This window comes from Stegodyphus dumicola, chromosome 4 (assembly GCF_044657685.1).
Source record: "Stegodyphus dumicola isolate Sdum_Otavi_A_Nest chromosome 4, ASM4465768v1".
Lineage (NCBI taxonomy): Eukaryota > Metazoa > Arthropoda > Arachnida > Araneae > Eresidae > Stegodyphus > Stegodyphus dumicola.
Genome location: NC_140771.1, coordinates 88,183,848 through 88,208,968, shown reverse-complemented (window position 1 = coordinate 88,208,968; position 25,121 = coordinate 88,183,848). Strand labels below are relative to the sequence as shown.

The window sequence follows — 25,121 nt, the reverse complement described above, 5'->3', positions numbered from 1 at the left end:
TTTTTATAAATTAGGTTTAGCAACAAATTTATGTCACATTTCAGAAGAAACTCGTTTGGAACAGTCTCTGTCTTTGTTTAATTACATAAGCGAAATTCCATTTTCTTCTTCAAAGGGTTAAGAATTGCTTGGTTAATAAGGGTTAAGAATCTCATATAGCAACGAATTTGCCATATTTTGTTTCATATTTTTGCCTATATTTCTGACATAGTCCTCTTCTGCGGTATTTAAGATATTTATATGTTGTTTTTGTAATAGTTATATAAAAAAGACTACTTTAAAATACACATTTTAATACTAACTAAATTTAATACTTAAAAATTTATGTTTGTCTTCTAGAAGCTTTCATTTCTTATTTTTGCTGTCATTCAACAAACACCACTTTTATATTCACTGATATCCTAAGGCTAAGTGAAATATAATAAAATATTTAATAAGTCTTTAAATTCTTAGAAATAAATTTCCTTTGATTAAGTAATTTTTCGTTTTAGTATACCTACAGTAAAGTTCAATGATTCGCTTTTTAGGTGACCTAGCAGTTCTGTAGAATATCAGGCTGAGCTACAGAATGTAAGTCTTCTGAAAGTGGTTTAGTTGATTCATCGCTACCACAAATTCTGTCTTTTAGAAATCCGTAAGATCGTTTGGAGGTACTCCGTGCCCAGCTGAAAGGAAAATATATAGTGTATACATAACTCATCGAAAATAATGCATTCAGCTTCCATATTATTAATCATCTACATGCATTTTGCATAATATTACCGCAAAAAATTAAAATGCTATTTTAAATTGTGTTATCAAATGTTCTATAAAACATTCTTAACTAAAATTTGTGGTTAATAGTATAACACACACACATTTGCGAAATATTAGTACAGTCAAGAGAGGGATAAATATTTAACATCATGTATATCACACAACGATTTGATCTTAAAATGTTCTATAGATATTGTAACGTTGCGCGCCTACAACTTGCACGCAACCAAGAGGTGACTGTGACAACTGGATAAAATACAGAATCTTGTGAAGGGTTTAAGTCCCTTTTTATTCAACGTAATACATTACAATTGCGTGCTCTTGACGCTCACAGACTGCGCCTACTTGGCGGTCAAATAAAAATAATAACCTGAAAAGAAACTAAAGACAAGATTCTAACTACGAGGCTGTCTAAAATAACTAACTCACCGCTTTTCACAATACCGCTGCTAATTCAGCAGACTTGAAGCTCACTTGAACGATTAACACTACTTCCCGCCACGCACGTAGGCCGAAACGCGGGGTTCTTCAATTTCTCGCTAACTACCTCCGCGCTCGTGAAGTAAGAATATCACACATCGAACTCGTTTCCTTCCTATTTAAATCCTAATACTTCCGCTGATAATTTGAATCCTTGAGCGTTCTACTAAAATTTACATATTCTGGCATTGGCAGTTCCAGGGGTAAGTAAGGCTTGACAGGAAAGATAGTTTAAACTTAAAATAAATGTTAGTTAAAATAAATATAAACCCTACATTTTCCGCTGCCAGAATTTGGAAAACTTGGAAGCAGGTCCTACAAACGACCTGTTGTAAGTTTCTCTAATTCTGAACTAACTGGCGAGAACCTCGTTTACACAAAAAAAATCTTATGTAACAAATTGTATACTAAATTCTGTTGATCGTTATAAAGCTCTCTTCTTACAGCAACTTTTCCTGGACTTCATCAATCAATCTTGGTCTTTCCTTCCAGCATCTAGAAGGAATAAGTATCAGTATCTTTCTACATACATTATAATTTACATTTTCTTGACACAATAAATTTTTGTTTTTACACGATTCGTTTTTCTTAGTTATTGCTTACTTCACATTCATTCAATTTTTCAAGCATTAATTTAACTTTACCCTGGCTCTCCACCGTGTGTGGTGTCAAACGGGAAAATTCGTGTTTTAGTCTTACAACACTTCCCCTAACCACCATGATTTGTTAGAATTCAACGACCAAATAGACACACCTTACTCGACATTCTACAACTCAATGAGCTACTTTAATAGTCTTAAAAATTCAAATGTAGGTGGAGAACCCTACAAAACACATTCATTCTAACTTCCCCCTCATTCATCTTTAAACATGCAGGCTTTCGCTCTAAAGCATGACTTTATCTACAATTTAATACTTAAATTTTGACTTCATTGATTTTAAGCATTCACTTTTAGCATCTACAATTTTATGCATTCACTTTTAGCATTTACAATTTTATGCTTCTAGACTAAATTCTACTTTTACATAACATTCAAGTATTTACGTACATTTACAAAATTTTAATACATATGATTTTTACAATTTACCATAAAATGAATAAGAGAAAATAAATTTTTACTTTACTCATTCTTCGCCAAGCTGGCGACACTGAAACTAAAATTCTTATTAGTACAAGAATACGAAGTTATTTTTATCTTCGGCCAAATTTTGGCTTTAACATAACAGAATTAGTCTTTCGACCAACAGAAAATGCTTGTTTTTAGCTTTTACACTTAAAGAAAATAATACTTTTGCCTTAGCTAAATAAAGTAAAACAAAACTAAGTCTCGACCGAGACATATTGACTTTCGTCAAAACATAGAACTTCGTACTTATGCATAACATTTCGGAACAAAAGAGAAAAAAAATTTATAGAAGGTTTTAACTTATCTTTGAGTTTTCGATGCTTGAAACTCCGTCATTCGTTTTTGGCAGAATTGGTCCCAAGTTAGAGGTTTCATGGATGTTAATCTTCTCCTTACTGCCCTCCGAGTGTTGTCCACCTGACTTTTTCTTTTGCATCCTCTACATGCTGGCCTCTTGGCGGAGTAATCGTCTGGTTGTTGGCATTTCCGTTTATCCCTGGGACGGCTGGTCTTGACGTCCTCCGGTCTGGAGTCCTTCTTGAATTTCTTCTGTTCGTCGTATTTTTGTGCCTCCTGTTGTCGTTTCAGTTTCCGGAACGGCGGCCTTGCTGGCACCTGACTCTGTGCCGTGTGCGCGTTCTCCTTGATGTGTAATTTCTCCCGCTATCCTTTGTAGGTGGTGTTTTTCTCTTTACCACGGTTTCTTTACCCGGTGCATCTGTATTTTTGTTTTTCTTAAACGCTGGAGTTTGAAAATTATTTTTTCTTTTTGATACCGACGTCCGGGTTGTAGAAGGGCTAGGTCTCTCTTCAGTTCTCTGTTTCTTGGGTGGTGGAATAGTTGTTGTTGTCTCTGGATCTTCTACTTCGTTTAGACTTGAGTCCTGCAAGAAACTTTTAAGGATTTCAAAATCATTTGGATTATAGTATTTTTTCACCTGGTCGGGACTTGCTTTACAGATTTCCCCTCTCTCGTTCTTAAGATATAAGACTACTCCTTTGATTTCCTGAATTACATAGGGGCCTTCAAACTTTGGAGCTAGCTTTGCCGTAAAATTGTCTGGGGCACTTGATAAAGAAAATTCCCGCTTCAATACTTTATCCCCAACTTTAAAATCTGCTTCACGGCGTTTTCTATCGTAATATAGTTTCTGCCTATTTCTTGCCGTATCCGAGCTTTTAAGCGCCTGATCAATCAACTTTTGCACATCTTTTTGTTTAAACTCCTGCTCTCTTTGTTCCACAAAGAATAATTTATCTAAAGGCGTAATTAACTTTCTGTCTAAGAATAATTCTGCTGGAGTTTTTCCCGTAGTATCATGATGTGCCGTTCTTAAAGCATAAGCTAATTCATTTATGTAGCTATCCCAGCGCTTGTGATGTGTGCTCACGTAACTGCGAATTATTTTTACTATGTTTTTATTAACTCTTTCTGCTATGTTAGCCTGTGGTCTATACGGAACCATTTTGATATGGCGTATGCCAAGTCCATTGCATATGTTTTCAAATATTTGACTAATGAATTGTTTTCCGTTATCGCTAATGACTTTTATTCGTGCACCGTATTTTAAAATGTATCTGTGTAAGAATGCATCTGCGACTGTTTTGGCTGACGCGCGTTTAAGTGGAACAATTTCTGTCCATTTTGAAAAATGATCTACTATTACTAAAAGAAAACGATTTTTATTTAACTCGCTCTGGGGGAAGGGACCAAGAAGATCTATGCCTAAAATTTCATTCGGAAATGTAGCGCGAATGCTATTTAAGTACCCGGCCGGGCTATAATTAATATCATTTATTAACTGACATTGATTGCAGGACCTGACATACGCCGTTACTATTTTGTATAATTGCGGGAAATATACCGCCTCGCGTACCCTTTTTAAAGTCTTTCTGACCCCGAGGTGGCCGGCTGTTTTTGCTTCGTGCAACTCCTTCAAAATGCTTAATCGAAGCGAGGCTGGGATGACTGGCTTATACTCAAGATTTTCGTTTGTTGTTTTCGTATAAAATAATAAATTATCTATTATTTCATAGTTTTTTGCTCTATTTCTTATCGCATCGATATCTGTGTGCTCGAAGCTTTCGGGGTCTTTCAAATAAGCATAGATATTTCCAAATTCAGGATCAGCTTTCAGTTCAGTAATAACCGTATCTCTAGAATCTAAAATTTTTGAAGTCAACACAGCGCATTTAAGTTCATTTCCTTCATCGTCCAGTTTTATACGAGAAAGTGCGTCAGCTACATTGTTTTCCTTACCCGGTTTATATATTATTGTGATATTATATTCTTGGAGTTTTAAAGCCCATCTTATTAACCTGGGCGTTAGGTTTTTCCCCGAGTAAAGTCTACCAACAGCCGCATGATCCGAAAAGACTGTTACTGGCGATTTGCAGAAATAAACTCGAAATTTGTGTACAGCCATTAATACGGCTAATGTTTCTCTTTCTGTAGCTGTATAATTCCTTTGTGTCTGATTCAACGTTTTACTAAAAAATGCCAGAGGATGGTTATTTTTCATAAGAACCGCACCCACCGCATAGTCTGACGCATCTGCTGCAATTTCCAGGTTTTCGTCCCCCTCCGGGAATTTTAAAACAGGGGCATTAATGAGCGCTTCTTTTAATCTTTCAAAAGCTGTGTTAGCTTCCGCTGTCCACGTAAACTTACTCTTTTTTCTTTTGATTACTAAGAGTGGTTCAACAATATTAACGAAATCTTTTATGAAAGATCGATAGTAAGAACATAACCCAAGGAAAGACGAAAGTTTCTTGGCGGTGTTGGGCGGTGGGAAATTCTTAATAGCTTTTATTTTTGAATCTTGCGTTTCTATACCCTTTTGCGAAATTTTATAACCGAGATATTTAAGTTCTTTAGTTGCGAACTTGCATTTTGAGGCGTTAATTGTAAGACCGGCCTCTTTTAATAATTTAAAAACTTGTTCTAGATCATTCATATGTTGTTCCAACGTACTACTCGTTATAATTATATCATCTAGATAAATTAAAGTTGATTTTCCTAGGACAGGCTTTAGAACAATGTCCATAGCTCTCTGGAATGTTGATGGGGCCCCACACAACCCAAAAGGCATGCGTAAAAATGCATAAGTGCCGATTTTGTTATAAACGCGGTTTTATGTATATCTTCGGGTCTCATAGCTATTTGATAGTAGCCAGACGTTAAGTCCAAAGTAGACATATATCTTGTCGATTTGATCTGTCTAATGATCTCGTCTATAACCGGCAAAGGGTAAACTGGAAATTTGGTAATACTATTTAGTTTTCTGTTAATCAATAGCAAACCTCCAAGCCCTTTTATCCGAAGGAGGAAACTCGTTCTTTTTCCTACATAGTACGACTGGACTCGCGTACTCACTATTTATAGGCGTTATTATTTTATTCTTTAACATCTCCTGAATATGTTCTTCGATGATTGAGTCTTTTTGTTTGTCATAACGGTATGGCTTAGTCCTACAAGGTTTTTCGGCATTTAATTGAATCTTGTGCGTCACTATTTGGCAGTTTCCTGGTTTTTCTGAAAACAAATGAGAAAAATTACTCACCACTTGCTGTATTGCTTTCCTTTCATGGTCATTCAGATGGCTAAGGTCCAATTGCGGTGTCTCCACAGGTTCCACCACCCTCTGGTCCATCTCCAACACCACGGAACTATCTTGAAAATTTAATTTGGCCCTCGCGGCCCTTAAAAACTCCATACCTAAAATAAGAGAGTGTTGCAGATCTTTCACCACAAAAATTAATACTTTGAGACTTTCCTCTTTTACCTGTAAGTTTAATGATAATTTCCCGATGCAGTGACATGTTTTTCCTTGCGCCGCTATAATTTCCGTATTTTTGGTTTTAAATAGTCGTACCCTATAAAAATTCTTTTTGAAGAAGTTTTCACTCATAAAATTTCCTTCTGCTCCTGTATCAATGAGGGCTTCTACTGGTACATCGCCAACCAGGACTTGTATAATTGGTAGCTGTGAGTTTTTTACGATGACCGTATTTAAATGTCTATTTGAGGGTTTTTTTAAAACTTCCGGGGTCTGGACCCTCCCTTTCACAGGCCCCTCTAGTCGTTTAAAGCTTTCCTTTCAATCTGTGTCTTCTGGGTACGCGGATGTTTATTTTCAAATTTTCTTTTTGGGCCTTGACCTTCGAGTTTCGATGCGTTAGCTTGATCGCTTTTTCCCCCATAAGAGCAATTTCCATTTCTGGTTTCCTCCTTTGAAGATTTCCTTCGGGTACTTTGAGAATATGTTTCCCCTCTCGCTTTTTCCGCTAATCTGCGATTTTGAAACTTCACCGCCAATTCGAAGAGTTCCTGCAATGTTCTTGGGTTTCTAATTTCAAAGTAGTCTTGAACAGCGGGTAACAATCTTGGTAATATTATTTCAATAATCTCCGCATCGGGTTTCTTTCCATACAGCATATCCGTTAGCTTGATTTTTCGTAGAATAAAGTCCGTCAATTCTGCTATATCCCATTGATAGAAACTATATAGTTCGGCTTCCAGCCGTGCGCGATCTTTCACTATGGAGAAGGCCTTTACTAACGGTTTTTTGAAATTTTCAAATATATATGTCTGGCTGCCAAATTCCCCTAATAAAAATTTGCCTATGTTTTTCCAGCATAGCGTGGCCTGTCCTCTTAGTGCTGATGTGGCGATGGCAACCTTTTGTCTTTCGGGAACAGGGTAGAGCTGAAAGTGGTTTTCTAGACCTTCTATAAATACCGACACCAAATTTTTTCCGTCGAAATGGACGTTTGGCTTGATTGACGCTCTCAAAGTCTAGACCAGATATCCAAATCCTTCTAACTGGCTTGTCATTTCTTGGTGTTGTCCAGCGGCTTCCATCCAATTTTCGGCCATTTTAGTTCGATAAGTGTTCGGGCGCCAATGTAACGTTGCGCGCCTCCAACTTGCACGCAACCAAGAGGTGACTGTGACAACTGGATAAAATACAGAATCTTGTGAAGGGTTTAAGTCCCTTTTTATTCAACGTAATAAATTACAATTGCGTGCTCTTGACGCTCACAGACTGCGCCTACTTGGCGGTCAAATAAAAATAATAACCTGAAAAGAAACTAAAGACAAGATTCTAACTACGAGGCTCTCTAAAATAACTAACTCACCGCGTTTCACAATACCGCTGCTAATTCAGCAGACTTGAAGCTCACTTGAACGATTAACACTACTTCCCGCCAAGCACGTAGGCCGAAACGCGGGGTTCTTCAATTTCTCGCTAACTACCTCCGCGCTCGTGAAGTAAGAATATCACACACCGAACTCGTTTCCTTCCTATTTAAATCCTAATACTTCCGCTGATAATTTGAATCCTTGCGCGTTCTACTAAAATTTACATATTCTGGCATTGGCAGTTCCAGGGGAAAGTAAGGCTTGACAGGAAAGATAGTTTAAACTTAAAATAAATGTTAGTTAAAATAAATATAAACCCTACAATATAAAAGGATTCTGTTTTAGTATTTACATTGAAATCATAAGCAATAATGTACGATAGGTACATTTGTATTGTTAGGTGTGAGTTCGTAATGGCTTAAATGCACACAGAACCCATGATAGCTTGCTAAAATTCATTTTACGAAAAGAAACACTACATGTCTGGAAATTTTCCTCAAAATATTTGTACAACTCTTCTCAGTATCACAGAGCACAATCAGTAGACATACATCAGACTACTAAGAATGTTAAACACAACTCGATGCAAAGCTTATCTAAAGAGCGCAGTTCACACGGAGATATCTCAATACTCGGAAGTCGACTCTGAACTGAAAAACTGAGAACAAATGCTTTGTCAGGTCTTATATAGTTTCACTCCGGCCACCAAGAAATCTCTAGTACCTTCGATTTTTCGAAATTACGGGAAGGCATACACGGTTAAAGTTACATATAAGTGCCGGATATGGCTAGAGTTACATATAGTAATCAACTGTAATTATTCAATTATCATATCCATTATAGTTATAGAGAGACTGGACCAAAATGTCGCCATGTGGCCAAGTTTGGCGACTTTTGGTGATCTGTTACCAAAATTGGCGACAAAAATTAGTCGCTGAAACCATCGCATATTTTTTGCAAGGCTTTGCTTCTTCAGGCATTTCATGTTTCATTATATAAAACTCGTAACAGTATCAGCATAATCCCTTTTAATTTTTCGGTGTTTTTTACGTGTTTTTTTTACGTGGGTTCATACGGAACAACCTTTTTTACTCAGAATTGCATACATCTGAGCATTAATGAAAATGAGTGCAATATGTAATTCAAGGTTACTGTACTACAAACTTGCTCTTATATGACGTCATTGACTACTAAAAGTCTGTTCAAAAGGAACTTCTTTCCTATTCTCTTTACCTCTTCGTTTCTCCCACTTCTGTAGGTAAGTAACATCAGCGGTAAGAAAAGCCTAAACTTGCTTGTGTACCGACCTTGGAATACTTCAAGAAATGTTTCGGCACTTAGGCTTATTTTACTTTATATTAAAAATTACTAAGCTTGTAAAAAAAATTGCTCCTGCATCAGTATATTACTTCGTGAAAGGGAGATAAGAAAGTAATCTTGAAATACTTTTTATTTATATCCTCTGTTACGATCTCGGGTACAACTACGTGCATATAATGTGCATAAAATGCAGTCAAGTCACTTATGATTTATAAATGTAAGAAATGACCTTATTATATATTAAGCAGAATATAACCAAGAGGTAAATAACTCAGAATTAATATCTTTCTGTAGTGGAAAACCCACTAATAGAAAAGCATAAAATGAAATTTTTAAAATAAAATCTGAAATAAGATTTCCTGTGTGATCTTTTTATTCATTATTCGTTTAAATAAAGAGTGTTGTCCTACGATGGCTTCTTTACTCTAAATATTGGCCTCTGAACAACAAATGGTAGCAGCGCCGTGGTTTTGTCAAGAAGAATTGGATATAAAATATCAAGTCGAAACCGAAACTGTCTTAGTGGAAGCCAAAAATGGAGAAGTGGAACGTTCCCGAATTAACTGGAGAGAACTATTTTATTTGGGCATTGAAAATTAAAGCTGCCTTATCACTGAAAAGACTTGACTTAATAATTTCGACAGCAAAACCAGAAAACTTAGACGAGAAAGGTGAAAGATTGTGGAATGAGAAAAACGCGGACGCCGTAGCATATATAAAACTTTCACTATCGGATCAACAGATTCTCCACAGAAGAGAATGGAAAAATTCTTTGAGGAAAAATAAAGTCAACATTTACGGGACAAGCCGAAGATCGAAAAATAGATGCTGGTAATGAGTTAAAAAATTTATAAATGAAGTTGCATGAGTCGGCTAATGATTATATCGCAAGAGCGAGAGGAATGGCAACTAAGTGCCAATCGCTAGGCCTAGATGTATCTCCTCGGGAACTGGTGTTTTACACAGTCCGTGGACTTCGTGGAAAATTCTCTCGAATTAGGGAAATTGTAAAAACTCAGCGTGAAAAAACAATTGACGAAGTACTCGAAATACTCCGTGAGGAAGAGTCCGTTCACAATTCAACGAACGGGAAACGACCTGATGGAACCAACGCAGGGGCGTTCATATCAAGAAGGAATAAAAACTATAAGCCAAGAATTTGCTACATTTGCCGACGGCCTGGTCACATCGTGAAGGACTGCTATTACAGAAACAAGAATCCAAAAAGTGAGTTTGTAGGGTTTATATTTATTCATGACTTCTCCGGGATTCGAACTCGAGCCTTTCGGCACGGCAGTCAGCGACCACTGTACTGGTTGGATGGCACCTTACACTTTTAAAGTGCTCAAATGTGGTGCAAACGGTTTCAAATTATCCATTCGCTGAAAAATAGCTTTAGTCTCAATTCATCGTGTGAAATCAGCATTCATGTCTGATACAGAATTGGATACTTACGCGTCTGATATTTTAAAATCTACATCTGCAAATCAAGCCCAACAAAATATCTTCAAACTCGCTCTGGCATACATGTGCATTTCCTTGATTATTACGTATCATTAGGATGATAATGGAATAGAAGTATGTAGCGAACCGCACAAAACTAAAAAATTCGTGTGTGCGGTCCGCTTGGTCGCAGTCTTTACGCGGACATTGCATGAGCAATAGCAGTTTCAGTTATGCCATCAACTGACATTACAAGAATCCTAACTTCACGATAAGTCAAGAGATTTTAGCGATTTTGCATTGTGTATGTCATCAAGGCTAATCGTTTGGAAAAAGGCTGACGTACCAATGATACTGTAGCCCATCTAATATCGTCTTCGACTGTAACGAATCTGACCACGTAAAACCCAACCAAAAAAATCAAAACGGTGTAACTTATTCAGTTCTTCAAACTGTTTCAGCCTAATCAAAATCCCATTATGTCCTGAGACCAGCGGTTTTCAACATTTTGACTAATGAGCAGCATCCTAACAAAAATTGAAAACCTTTAGTACTACCACCAACACGCTTGAACAGAACTCAGATAGCATAAATTTGCGAGTGTTAGAGAAAAAAATTTAGTCAGGATGTTGGGGATTTAATTTTAGAATTTAATAGTTAAAAATACTTTGCTTCTTTGCATACTACCTATTTTTCTCTTGCGTACCCAACGGTTGGGAACCCCAACCTTAGACGTTCGACTATAGCGACTCTATCCGCTAGTAAGATACTCGGATAAGAAGGACAATAATTATCTTTCAGATAATTTCTTTCTACGTATTCAATATTCATCTTTGTCGTTATTGTGTTGTTAATACAGCTTCTCGTAGATATATAATGAACGTGCTTTGAGTTCCATATGCAGTGAGTAAAACGCAACAAACACCAGTTACCACATACAATCTCTCCATTAGCGCAGCACAGTCACCCCAAGAGATCACTCACTTATCGTTTTAAATAAAGCAAATTGTGTAAGTGCACTTTCATATAATACATGTGTAAATACTTACATCTGCTTTTAAAAATGGAAACTATACAAAACAACTAGCAAGAATTATCCGAAATAGAACTAGGTCAGATAAACACTATATTTCTCTATCTGAATTTGATGGAAGTCAGTTTTTAAACAGTAAAAATATGATTACCTAGACTATTTAAATATAAAACCAACCAGAAATTTAGATGTAAGGCGTGCATTAGTAACAGCAAGTAAATATAATCAAACGAGCTATTTGAAAATTATCACATAAAGTATCGACCCCCCCCTTAATAGCAATCTCAACTCTCTGCTAACTTTTCAATTTATTAAAAAAATATGGGTAACTAAAAAAAGAGGAGAAATAATACAAAAAGCACTTGACTAAAAACAGCATAGAAAATAAGCTTGTCCATATCAATTAAGATATTGTTTGTTTTACAGAGAAATAGCATTAATTTAAGTTGTATCAAAATAAATATTTGACATATATCGTTTGTTATTTATGCAGCTATTCCTATTTTTATTTAATTTTAGAAAGGTACAAGCACTTACGAGAAAGTTCCCAATGGAATAATTAAAAGGCCAACTGTCATCAAGTAACTGACACTGGGAAAGACATCTATAGTAGCGTTGAAAACTTTGGTCACCGCAATTGTTCCAGCCATTGGCAAAATAGCTTCACAGGTTGCCAGAAAAGAGAACACTCGACCTAAAACGAAGGAAAAAGTGATCTGGATGAGAAGAGAATGCTTATCTTTTTAAATTTTAGTTTCAGGTTCTCTAAATTTTGATTCCATTTGTTTTTTTATACTCCATTAATTAATCATCAATTCATGATTTTATTCATTAATAGTAAAGTTTGTAATTAGTAAATTATACAAGATTCATTATTGGAAAAAACCAATATTAAAGTCACAGTGAACAAGATACCTAATGCTCACTAAAACTCAATTTAGTTCCTTCATATTAAATTACCCATCAATAATTTATTTTTGAATAAGCTCTGATTTGGGAAAGTTCAAAGACCAAATAAATTAGAATAGAAGAGAAATACGCCAATATGACAATCAAAAATTAAATACCAAATAAATCTTGAAACAAAAACGACTAAAGACGGAAAAGAACTCCCTTAAAAAAAAGATCGTTAATGTATATTCCGTAAAAGCAAAGTGTTAATTTAGTGTACTAATTTTTACATACCGTAAAAACTCATGCGTTTAAGATAAACTTGATATGTTAAAGTATTCCCCCCCAAAATATAATGAACTGGTTTAAGGAGCTATGTTTTCAGGCAAATTCAATAAATGAATATAAAACTTAAGTAATGTGCGATAAGTTATCTTAATGTATTTTTAAATGATAGGTTGCGCATTTAAGAATGTTATGCGCTTTAGAAGGCCATTTTATTAGAAAGAAGCATCATTCTTATATTCGGACCGATACAGCGTCGCAAAAGTTTTAGAAGACAAAAAATTTATTTAATTAATAATAATTCAGTATACTGCTTGTTTAATGCATAGTCTTTGTTACTGCAAAATGTCATATGTGAAAAAATGTTAGTTTTAAAATTATGGCGCCTTTCTATATACACAACGATATCTACTTCTGCAATATCGTATGTGCATGCAAATTAATTAAGAACAGGCGTGGTTCTGTCACCTTATGGTTAAACATTGATTTGGCTAGATTTGATGGGGGCCTTGCTCTTAATGAAATCTCCCATATGGATAAAGTCTTATGAACCATTTCTATTTTCTGCTTTTCTTGAAAAACCACTTTTTTTACTTACCTTAATAGTATCAACGAAGTATGAAATATAAATATTCCAAGGTAGCAATCACACATTAGATATTTTATAAAAATCCTTAATTATTGTAAAACATTTACAGGCGAGCTTATTTTAAGGTTTTATTGTCATTTTCAAAACACTCAATGCTTTTACTAACATTTTATTATTATCCATATTTATAACAGATTATGAAGAAATTATTTGTAATGTATAGTTTCATTAAGTTTTGTGTATATTTGTTTGATAATGGTTTACTGAAAAATTCGTATCAACTTACCAAATTCGTCTTTGTCCAGAATCTTCGAAATCGCAGATCGTACAGACAGTGTACTAAATGGTGTCACGAATCCAACTACGTTTCCTTAAAAAAAGGTGAGATTTAATGACACTGTTAATATGCATAATTCACTTATATTTCTTAGTAACGTAACATTTATATGCGTTCATTAAGGAAAGGCAATCTCGTCAAAAATGCTACTATAAAAAATATTTTAATAGATTCACTGAAATATTTTACGTTCTATTAAATAGCCAACCTATTGTGAATTAATTAATTAATTAATTAATATAAATAATAGGCAAGATCCATTAGATGCATGTTGAAGCACATCAAGCACAGAATTCAAATAATTCGCAGGTATGTATTTTTTTTTACGTTTCCAACTTCACCTTCTTTAGACTGATATGATTTAATTACTTACTTAACATGAAAATTACTGTTGTAGAGCCTGTTGTAGGTACTGTTGTAGGTTTTCTTTTGAAGCAGGAGGCGTGAAAAGTGTGCAGTGCCTTCGCCGGGAATCGATCCCTGGACCTCTCGAATACGCGTCAAGTATGCTTCAAATTACACCACGAATGCATACGGAAAGGAAAGAAAAATGCCTTATGCTGTGATAATATTTGAATCAAAGTATACGATATTTGTCCTTCAAATGAAATGAAACCTTTCTGCTTAAAGTATCCGACCTCGTTCGGGTACCATTTTTTTTAAAAATGGTTTTTATTTTAACTATAAACATATTAATTTGAAGATAAGATGAGTGATATTAATTTGAAGATTAATGAGTGAAAACAATTTAAAACGTAATGCTAAGTAATTTTAATTTTGAAAAATAATGGAAAAAAGGATAATTTTTGCTTAAATTTTGCCTTTACGGCAACAACCACGGTGAACAATGTATATAAATATGCAGTTTTTTAATTTGTATTTATATTTACACTTGTTTTGTATGCAATGAAGCAAAATAATTAAGAAATATTCATAAATTCTTGAGATATGTCAAAATGTATAGTATTTACTGTATATTTTCCTATTATTGCATCCAAAATCTAAAAATAAAAAGTAACAATTCAACTTCTAATTAATATTTCTAAAATCTTCTGCTTCAGAGCATGCATCAGATTATATGAAACATGTATAGAAAGTATCATTAAATTTTATCCATAAAATTTTGAGTTATGGCTGTTACCATTGGCAATATTTACAGAAAAAACATTTTTCAGAAAACAAGTTTAAAGTTTTCATAAAACAATTTCTTAGTGAAAGAAGCATCCCTGATAATTAAAATTCCCCTGCTTTGTAACTTAACACCTTGTTTTTTCTTCCCACACTTTGCACCTTTTCTTTCGAACAAAGCATAAGTTTTCTTTGGGTTTTTGTAAAACTTGTGGAATGCCACCAAAAGTCATGATTTTGCACTTTATCAAGTTTTCAAATTACCTGCTCAGTGTAAAATTCAGGGCACATACCTAACCTTGAAAATGCTTCAAGCAAACCTATAAATTCATCATTAAATAACCCAACACTTGCATTTGCTCCAAACATTAATATTCGCAAGTTTATGAATGTTCTTTCAGAACAATTTGCAATAAAATGCCATTAAAACGTTCCTTGATATTTTGAGTTTTGCCATGTAGACACTTTTTAATAACTCTTGTTTATGTAGTCAACTCCATATATGTAGGTTTAATTAAATTCAAAATATATATTGATATACCAGAGGTTTTTGCCTAATTTTTTTCTTTCTGATTTTTTTCGTGATTTCTGCAATCACACATTCATAGTTGCACCAATTCATTGATTATTGAGGACAGCATTGGCTTTGAAGAAGAGCTACAATGGAACAAGCAGTTAGTACAACCTGCTGCATCTCAATTAAGTTTCAAACATGACTTCTAATTGCAATCCCTAATTCTGCAGTTTATCAATAAAAGAATCAATCAGTTTACCTTTTCCTTTCAATTCAGGAGCGGAGATTTTTACTTTTCGTAGTCCACTACCAACCCTTTTCTGTACATGTTCAATGCATTCCACTTTCTTGACCGAATCTTTACCATATATATCTTTCACAATTAAAAAACCCTTAGAATCCCCATCCTCGTAATACTCCATGTGCTTCAGCTTTCGTAATGTAATAGATCATTCAAACAGGGAATAAGCACCAACTGCTTCCATACCTGAAGCTGCTTCTTTATAATTTGCAAAACAATTATATTACGCTTTACATATGTCGTGCTGAAGATTGCATGCAATTCTGTTTATTTTGTTGCAAATGATGCAAAAATGTGGCATAGCTTTCAAATCAAGCCCTTTGTCAACACTAATCGACAAAGCAGCAACACATACATTCAACGTCGAATACCCTCTGCGCCAAACTAAATACGAAATTATGGGAAAAAACTAACACCAGATTCTTAAAATATATTACAAAATATCTAAACTTAGCACGCAGGTTTATAATTTACAAAATCTTGATGATAAATAAAGTTTCTAAATAGGTATATCTATTTAAACGCTCACTTCCGGCTCAGAGTATTGGAACTTCCGGTTTATTCAGTTACAGAAAAATGCTTATAACTTCAGTTCTAATTAACCTATCAACAAGCAAAAACTTGTATTTGATAGCTAAAGATATATTCTTTAAGATAATGTAATAAAGTAAAAATCGAAATTTTGACCGAAAATCGTCTTTTGTACGAAGTCGGATACCCTACAGAAACCCTATTGTTGTGAAAACGCAACTTCATACACAGGCTTTATGCATGATAGGCCTTTCTTTGCGTTTCATTTACCTGGTCGGATATAGATGATGGATATCTTACATAAAACAATAACTTGAAGGAGGCAATAAAAATATAGATCATAACCATAATCGCACAAAAAAGGAAGTAGCAATATTCAGAGTTGGGTCCAGTTCACTACTTATGCTATAACATAAAAAAGGAAAAGGAGCCTATTAAGAATTATTGAGAAAGAAAATCAACGAGATCATAGAGTTCATAATTTATATAGAAATTCTTCGGACCACTAGATTAATTTTGAGTCATTTACCCATGGATACATAATTCACCAGATTTTTCATTACAGAATTCCAGCCAAATATCATAGTGTACGGTGCATTTGAAGATTTTTAAGATATAATCGAAAATAATGTTCATGCGAGCGAGAAATTAGAAAAAGTGTTGTCTACTTAGTGTACAGGTGTGGCATTCTTAGAAGAGTTGAAGCGAAAATTTAAGTGGGTAAATATTCTTTTTTCTGTACTTAGCTGTCTGGCCATTAGATGACAGTTTGAGTAAAAAATATTAAGTATGTGTTCAAATTAGTTGGTGACATTTAATATTATAACCGGGTCTTACAACGCTTCTTAAAGAAGAATTCAGTTTTTTCTTTATTCCTTATAGAATGTTGTTTTTCAGAAAAATCATTTTATTGTTGCTTCAAAGCTGCTTTAAGAAGAGATACGCGAAACAGTAAATAAAAAATCCTAGTTCATTACTGACATATCTTTCAACATAAGAAATTGCAATAACTTTTTTGAACTTATATGAAGTTATCTGCAATGAAAATATAATACAGACATGTAAATGCAATGCATAGTTCTTCTATAAAAAATTATGTATGAAAATCGCATGTAGTAAATTTATGATTCAAATCATTTCTTTGTTATTGAATTGATTATAAAATTATTTCCAAGTTGCATAGTTTCAGCTAATTATAGAGAAAAATAATAATAATAAAAGATACAAAATAGGGAAATAGAGAGATTACGATATTAAATAGGTATTATGCAGAAATAAAATAATTATCCTCAAATACTGTACATTATGTACAGGCATAATAACGAGGCACATAATGTACCGCATAAGAAACATAGTTCATTAGTTATAATTTTGCTCCAAATTTCCCAAAAAAACGTTTATTTGGATATATTACACAATTCATTATTAATAACAAAATGAAGGTAAAATTATTACGATATAAGTTTATCTCCATTCAGTTTGTTACGCAAGTACAGATTTAATTTGAAATGGAAGGTGTTCTTCAACTGGTGGTAAACAGTATTTAAAATGGGATCTAGAGCGGTATTCAAATATTTACAATATGAAAATTTCCAATAAAAAGAAGCAGCATCGGCAATTGCAGCTGATGGCTCGACCCTTCAAGTGAAATACTACCCTAAGTTACATTGTAAATATACAGGGGTTGGACAAAAATATGGAAACACCTTTAAAAAACATGTTTCTTTCCTTAATATGGTGTAGGAAACTCGTTGACATCCAAAACAGCTTGCAGTCTTCTCGGAATGGATAAATACAGTTCCTGTATGTTTGCCAAGGGAATATTATACCATTCTTCCTGCAAAACGGTGGCAAGTTCAGATAACGATGTTGGCGGTGGATAACGAGAACGCACTTTCCATTTCAATGTAGACCACAAAGGTTCGATAATATTCAGGTCTGTTGACTATGGTGGCCAGGGGAGATGGGACAACTCATCCTCGTGCTCAGAAAACCAGTCCTGGACAATGTGAGCTATGTGAACAGGGCTTTGTCGTCTTGAAAGACACCATCAGCATTGGGGAACAAAGTTTGTACCATGGGATGAACTTGATCGGCCAAAATGTTCACATAAGTCTTGGCAGTCATGTGCCCTGACACAGTTATCATGGGGCTAGCAGAGAACCACGATATGGCTGCACAAAGCATAACAGAACCCCCACCATGTTTCACTCTTGGCAACAAGCAGTCTGTATTATAGGCTTGAGATGGCGTTCTCCAGACGTAAATTCGGCCAGAAGTGGGAAACAATGTGAAAGAAGATTCGTCAGACCATATTACTCGCTTCCACTGCTCCATAGTCCAGGCTTTATGACTTAAACACCACCTTTTCCCGTTACGGGCATTAGCATAACTGATGAGTGGCTTCTCAATTGCAGCACGGCCAGCAATTCCCTGTTTATGAAGCTCCCTTCTAATTGTTTTGGTACTCACAGGGTTCGGTAACACAACATTCATTTCGGCAGTAACTTTTGCAGCTGTGGTCTTCTTATTTTTCGTCACAATTGCCCTTAATGATCGTCTGTCACGATCACTCAGGACACACTTTCGTCCGCGCTGTGATTTAGCAGATGATGTTTTTCCGCTTTTCAAATATGCGGAATAAATCTTCGATACAGTACCTCTTGAAACACTAAACACCTCGGCTACCTTGTTTACGGAAGCACCTACCATACGTGCTCCAACAATTTGCCCACGTTCGAAGTCTGTTAACTCTGACATAATGCAATGACAACCTCCCATAACAGTACTCCGACAACAACTGAACTGTTTAGCACATTTACGAAGTTGTATAGGTGGCGTCAGTAGTCAAAAACGCCAGCGCCACCTACATATTTCATTAAAATCAATCTTTCTTTTCAAACATGCATTTCACAAGGTGTTTCCATATTTTTGTCCATCCACTGTAGTTCATTTTCATAGGTACTATCAACCCTTTTATCTTGTTAAAACATTTTATGAACCTTGTATAGGTTTAAGATCTAAATACCACGTCAAATGACAACACTTTGCAAAATAGAGATTTTCAAGTAAATCTCGTGTAATGACAACATCTCCAAGATTTGTGGATGATAAATCCCTGGCGACATGGTGTAATGACCAGAAATTGATAGGACAGCTCTGTCCAAAGCCAAAAGTCCAGCTCATTTCCAATGTAAAAAGAAGACATATTATTCTTTTGCTTAAAATTAAGTTAATTATCTAGGACTATATAAGAGCAACAGTAGTCTGAATACAGTCTTCTAATGAAATGGTATTCACTTTTTATTCGATTAAATTTCAAGTAAATTTCGCATGTGGTTAAAAAAAAGGTTGAAAATGAATAATAAAACTTGAATTAACTTAATTATCAAAAATAATGTATAAAACAAACTATATTCGTTTTCAGGAATTACAAAAATTTAAATAACATTCCTTTGATTTTTGTCTATTTACGCGCAAAGTAAAAATCGATACATGTTGACAGGCGGTAATTAACATAATTAAATATAAATTCAGTGCACATTATTTATATCTTCGGTAATTAACATGATTATTATGATTATTGATATTGGTATCAACATGATTAATTCTGTGAATATTTTTAATATGTTCCCTGTTGTTATTAGCCACTGCTAAGACACTGTTTAAAATGTTGAAAATAGATGGCAGTGTGTGAAGTTCGTTTAATTTAAATAACCAGTTATTTTATGTTTTGAATCTGAATTGTCAGTTCTTTCTCTCCGTTTTCCCGCCAGAATGCAAATTAATACGCGCATATTTATAGTGAGGCTCTGAGATTGTTAAGTCAGAGCGTGGTCTGCTTCGTGCGGCCACGTTGCTAGATTTGCTGTTCTAAATAAGAGTTCCTGTCTTCGGTCTATGAGTTTTTTTTTAAATTTAGCTTAGCTTTACATTTGATTTACTGCTTTACATTTGATTTACTGATTTGATTACTGCTCTCGCCATCAATGGCGGAGTTGTAGGTACCAGGAGTGTCTTCTCTTCAACTTACTTAGCTTTAAATAAAGAGTCTTTTACATATTTCTCAAATTTCTGTTGTACTTAGAGATAAGTCGCTTAGCATCTACATAAAATTTAACAATGGATGATAGCACACGAAGAAAGACGCCAGATTTTATTAGTGTGTGCGAGAGAGAGCGAAGAGAATGGAATAACTTATTTCTATTTCCCAGTTTGTGGCTGGATGTATACATGTAAATACAAGTATGTTGAATTAATAAATCAAAATTAAAGAAACTAGAATGAAGCTAGTTAACATGCTTTTACATTTAATGCCCGTAAATGCTGTCAGTTTAAGTTTCTACTATAATAAAAGACTACTAGAATCTGTTACTATACTTACCCTAGTATTGTTTTCTTTGGGACAGTAACAGTTTCATCCATCAAACCAATAAATTTAATGAACATATACCAGAAACACGATACTACTTGAGATTTACCATTTTAGTCAAGTGATACTTATACAAGCGAAAAGCAAATTTAAGTTTAGAGAAACGACGAATTACAGTGGAATATATCTTTTGAATAACCAGTTTTGATTCGTTAAGCTTCTAGGAATTGCAATTTTAATTTATTCTCTTTTTTCATTTATTTCTTATTTTTTCACTTCTTTCTTAATTTTAGAATATACTCAATAATATTAACATAATTCGTATCGAAATATTTTTTATTTGTAAAGGAACAAGAAAATTAAATTTTCATTTCTTACAAAAACGTGAAATTACCCCATATTGCATCACATTGCAATGCAGGGCTACTAGGTTAATGTGCAAAGGGAAAACTTTTAATGATGTCCTGCAGATTTTTCGATTCCAGTTATATACGATTCACAGTATTTATAATATTTGCAATTCATATATGATTTATATATCATGCAAAAATACATTTGAACAGTTTTCATTGTTAACAATTTCGATAAGAAATTTTTAATAGACACCCATATTTCATACTGTAAGATTATTTATAACAGTTTCTAGATGTCCAACTGGAATTTAAAATTTAATACCCAAGTTTTTAAGAATTTGCTTTCTAAGAACTCTTTTCTGACCTTAAACGTTCATGAGTTTGTATATGCGAAAGAAAAGTATGTCCAGTAAGCAACATCTCATGTTTCAGAAAATTGATGTGCTTGTTGATATATCAGTTTCAGAAATATCTTGACGAAAATGTTTACGTTTTATAAATATAAGATGCGCCACAGTTATGTTCCCTTTTTTAATGTTGAAGGTCTCAAACATTTCCACTTATTTCTCCTCTATTAAATTAGAAAAAACGCCGTAATGGAAAAAATACCTAACAATATATAAAACAAGGTACATTTGCATTATAATCAGATATAACGAATATTTGAGTATGCAATTTTAATTATCTTTGCTTTTAATGTAAAAATGATGTAAAATTATGAAATCTTATTTGGACCCAAGACTGAAATGTTTGGTTTTGGATATCTTGCATTCTGGTTCAATACACATTTACTGCATTTTTCTAATTTCTGTCTAGCCGTTTTTTATAATCAGTAATTAATTGCAAAACTTAGTGCATTTTCTAATAGTTGGTTTTATTTGCTTTCCGTTCTTTGCCAAAAGGTGTTCCTTAAACTCAGAAATCGTTTTATCACCGACATAATTTCTTGACGGTAACCAATTGCAAGAAAATGTTTCGTAAATAATTTATGATCATACATATAAATGAATTAGTTATATATATTCAAGAAATTCAATAATATTTAACATTATCTATAATGAAACTCTTCGACAGTAAAACAGTTTTTCTATCATTGAAACTGCATGCTCTAGCTAATATTTTTCTCGTTCAAATGACTCCATAAATATTTACGAAATTTTTTTTATTTACCAAAGAATGAAAAGATTTTTATTTACTAATGACCAGAAGTAACAATTTACACTTTTCAGATTTCATTAACACAGTCAAGCAAATATATTCCTTAATTTGCCGGATGAGTAATTTAATAAAAAAAATTGTTTTGTTTCCCAGTAAAACGCAGTTTTACAAAATTCTTATATTATCTCTAATCCTTAGTCTCTGAAATGAACAAAAAAAAAAGGTTTCATGCGAAGAACACTTTTTGATAAGTTTCTGAGATTAAAGAAATTTTATTCGAGAATAGGAAAAGATTTTGTTTTAAATTCTGTTACCTTCAGAAAAAAAGGACATATAATGCTAGTGGTTTGCCTCTAGAAAAAGTAATTAATAAATACTGAGACAGTAAATGTTAAGATCCACGGAAATACATAATGATTTTTGCATATTAATGGAATATTCCACTTTTTCAAGAATTCATCATAAGTTTGTATGCTAATATGTTAAACTTTATAGAACATTCTAAATTATTTCTTGGTAAGATCAAAAAATTATTTTCCCATGAATCTGACAATCAGTATCTGACAACCGGAAATACCTTTTAACAACCTATTTTTATTTTTCTCAATTTTTGGGTTTCACACATCGATTTTTGTTTCGGTCAAAAACGTTCTCAAGAAAAATGCACTGCCCATGAGTAATCTTACCTTTCAAAGTTGAAATGTGTCTCCAAAAGTATCAATTTTGAAAGTTTTCAAACAGTCTTAAGCTGTCATTCCACTATATCAATTAAGTGATTGCAGTCTCCATACTGAATAATCATAAAGATACAGGTCGAATATACCTCTAAATCTGTATAAATTTAATAGATATTTCTAGAAAGAATTAGCAAATCGAAAAAAAAAGTCTTATATTTATTACACAACACGAATTTCATCAAAAAATGTAATTTTTTTCCAGTTAAAAGTTTTCGGGTTTTAGCTTACTCTTTATATTACTATTTGCCCAGCTTTATTTTAAAAAATAAAATAACAACCAGTCTGTTACATTGTTTAATATGATCCTTGGGGAGTTTCACTAACATTCATATTTCAGTCATAAAATAATGCTCAGTATCAACATTTTCTCCGTCATCTACGCTTTTCAGTAAAAACGGATTGTTTACTATTATTATGCATTTTGTTGTAAGCGTACGGGTTCCTATAGATTGAATGCACACAGAACCGATGAAAACTTCATAAAATTTATTTTATCCAAAGAAACACTTCAGAGTTTTAGAATTTTCCATAAATATACTCGTACAGTTCTTTACAGTATCATAGAGTGTAATCTGTAGATATACATCAAACTAATAAGCACAGTGCAATGCAAAGCTTATCGTTAAACACAATGCAGTGCAAAGCTTCTCTAAAAAATGAAGCTCTCACGAATATCTCAGTACTCCGCAGTTGCTCTGAACTAACAATTACTTCTCCAAACTAATGCTCTCTGCGGTCTTATATAGTCTTCCTCCCACTGAGAAATCTGTAGTACTTCTCGAAATTACTGGAAGGCATATGAGGGTCGGATACGGTTACAGTTGCATATATAGATTAATTACAATTACTCATGTACGTTACCCACAGAGTGTCGTCAAACGATCACAAGTCTGGCGACTTTTGGTGATTTCTAGCTAAATTGGCGACAAACTTTAGTCACCAAAACCGTCGCAAGCTTGGCGATATCTCGCCAGTTTACTCAAGATAAATAGACTTGCCCCTATATTCTTACTTTTCCAGCCGTGTATCACCTCTTTAGACTTTTTATGTTACATTATACAAAAAAAAGTGCAACAATTCAACAATTTTACTAAAATTTTCTACATATGTACAACATTCGTAACAATATATTATTGATTTCATTCCACTATTTCGTTTAACCTGAAACTTTCAAATGCATGGCGAATTTTAGTGACGCTAGTTTGCTTGTTTTTTTAGGAACTAAAAAATAATCATCAACAATATTGTCATCTTTTTAAGCTTTTCAATGCAGAGAAATTGTTTACTCATAGAGTGCATTTATTACTGATTTTCTTCTATTGTTTTGTTTAACGCGAAAATTTCAGATGCATGGCAAATTTTAATGATACTTGTTTTCAGCAACAAAAATGACGCTTTTTCTCGACATGACTGGCATCATTTTATGCTTTTTATTGTGAACAGACTGTTTACTCTTACTATACATGTATTATTAATTTACTTCTATAGCTTTGTTTAACCTGAAAATTTCAGATGAATGGCGAATTTAATAATGTTTTGCTTTCAATCAGTAAGATAATGCTCATGATCACCGTTATTGCCATCATTCTACGCTTTTCATTATGAACTTACTCATATTATACATACATTATTGAATTTATTTTATTACTTAATTTGACTTGAAAATTTCAGATGCATGGCAAATTTTAATGATACTTGTTTTTAGGAATTAAAATAACACTTCTTATCGACATTATTGTCACCATTTTACACTTTTGACTGAGGACAGATTGTTTCCCCTTACTGTGCATATAATATTGCTTTTATTCCATTGTTAGCCCAAAAGAGCATTAGCTCAGAAGGGCTATTAGTATCGAAACAACATTTTGTGTCAGTTCACTATAAACGGCATACCACTTTTTAAATTGTTGCCACCAAATATTATCGCCGTGTATTATACTTAAAGAAATTAAATAATGAAGAATCTGCATGAATGTATGTATGTTTCTCATTTTATGAAGAAACGACGGTTCCTATAGCCATCGAATTTTGAATAACGTAATCCTCCACCCGAACATGGACAACTGGAAACCCAAATTTTGAATTTCGAATTTGTTTTATTGTCCATTTCATATTTTATAAAACTTCAAAGAATTTTTGACTAATAAGCTCAACGATTTCAAAGCGAACTATGACAACACATTACGAGAAAAACATTTTTATCCTTTGAGCGCGAGACTATCTATCCGAAAGTCTAAAGACATGCTATTTTTTAATATTTTTAGCCTAAAGGGACATTAGCTTAAATGCTCTCGAAACGTGTATGTGGTTAAATGAAAAAAAAAAAAAACGCCCATTTGGGGCGTAATGTAAAATTTGAAATCTTTCGAGTTTTTTTTTTTTTTTTTTTTTTTTCATTAGAAAATTTCCGATAAATAGCAAATTTTAATAATGCTTTGCTTTCATTTGTTTTCAGACACTAAGGCAATATTCATCATCAGCATTATTGCAAAAATTCCAAGCTTTTCAGTTCAGACCAGATTGTTTACTACTTATATGTATAGCATTGATTTTCATTTTCTTGTTGCAAGACTGACAGGATTTTTCGAAACCTATGCTTTCGTTTAAATCACTGTCTTAC

At 33.6% G+C, this 25,121-nt stretch overlaps 1 protein-coding gene across 3 annotated transcripts in view; it reads right to left on the bottom strand.

Moving 5' to 3' along the window:
- Positions 1-273: 273 nt before the first annotated feature.
- The window catches only part of LOC118205508 (proton-coupled folate transporter-like), a 98,645-nt gene continuing 73,797 nt past the window's right edge, over positions 274-25,121 (bottom strand). For all 3 annotated transcript variants that reach the window (XM_085815175.1, XM_035377802.2, XM_085815176.1), the window contains 3 exons: positions 13,357-13,440; positions 11,843-11,999; positions 274-665 (listed from right to left, as the gene is read on the bottom strand). In XM_085815175.1, the coding sequence (XP_085671301.1) occupies positions 533-665; positions 11,843-11,999; positions 13,357-13,440 (374 nt within the window). In that variant the 3' untranslated portion in view covers positions 274-532. The remainder of the gene's footprint in view (positions 666-11,842; positions 12,000-13,356; positions 13,441-25,121) is intronic.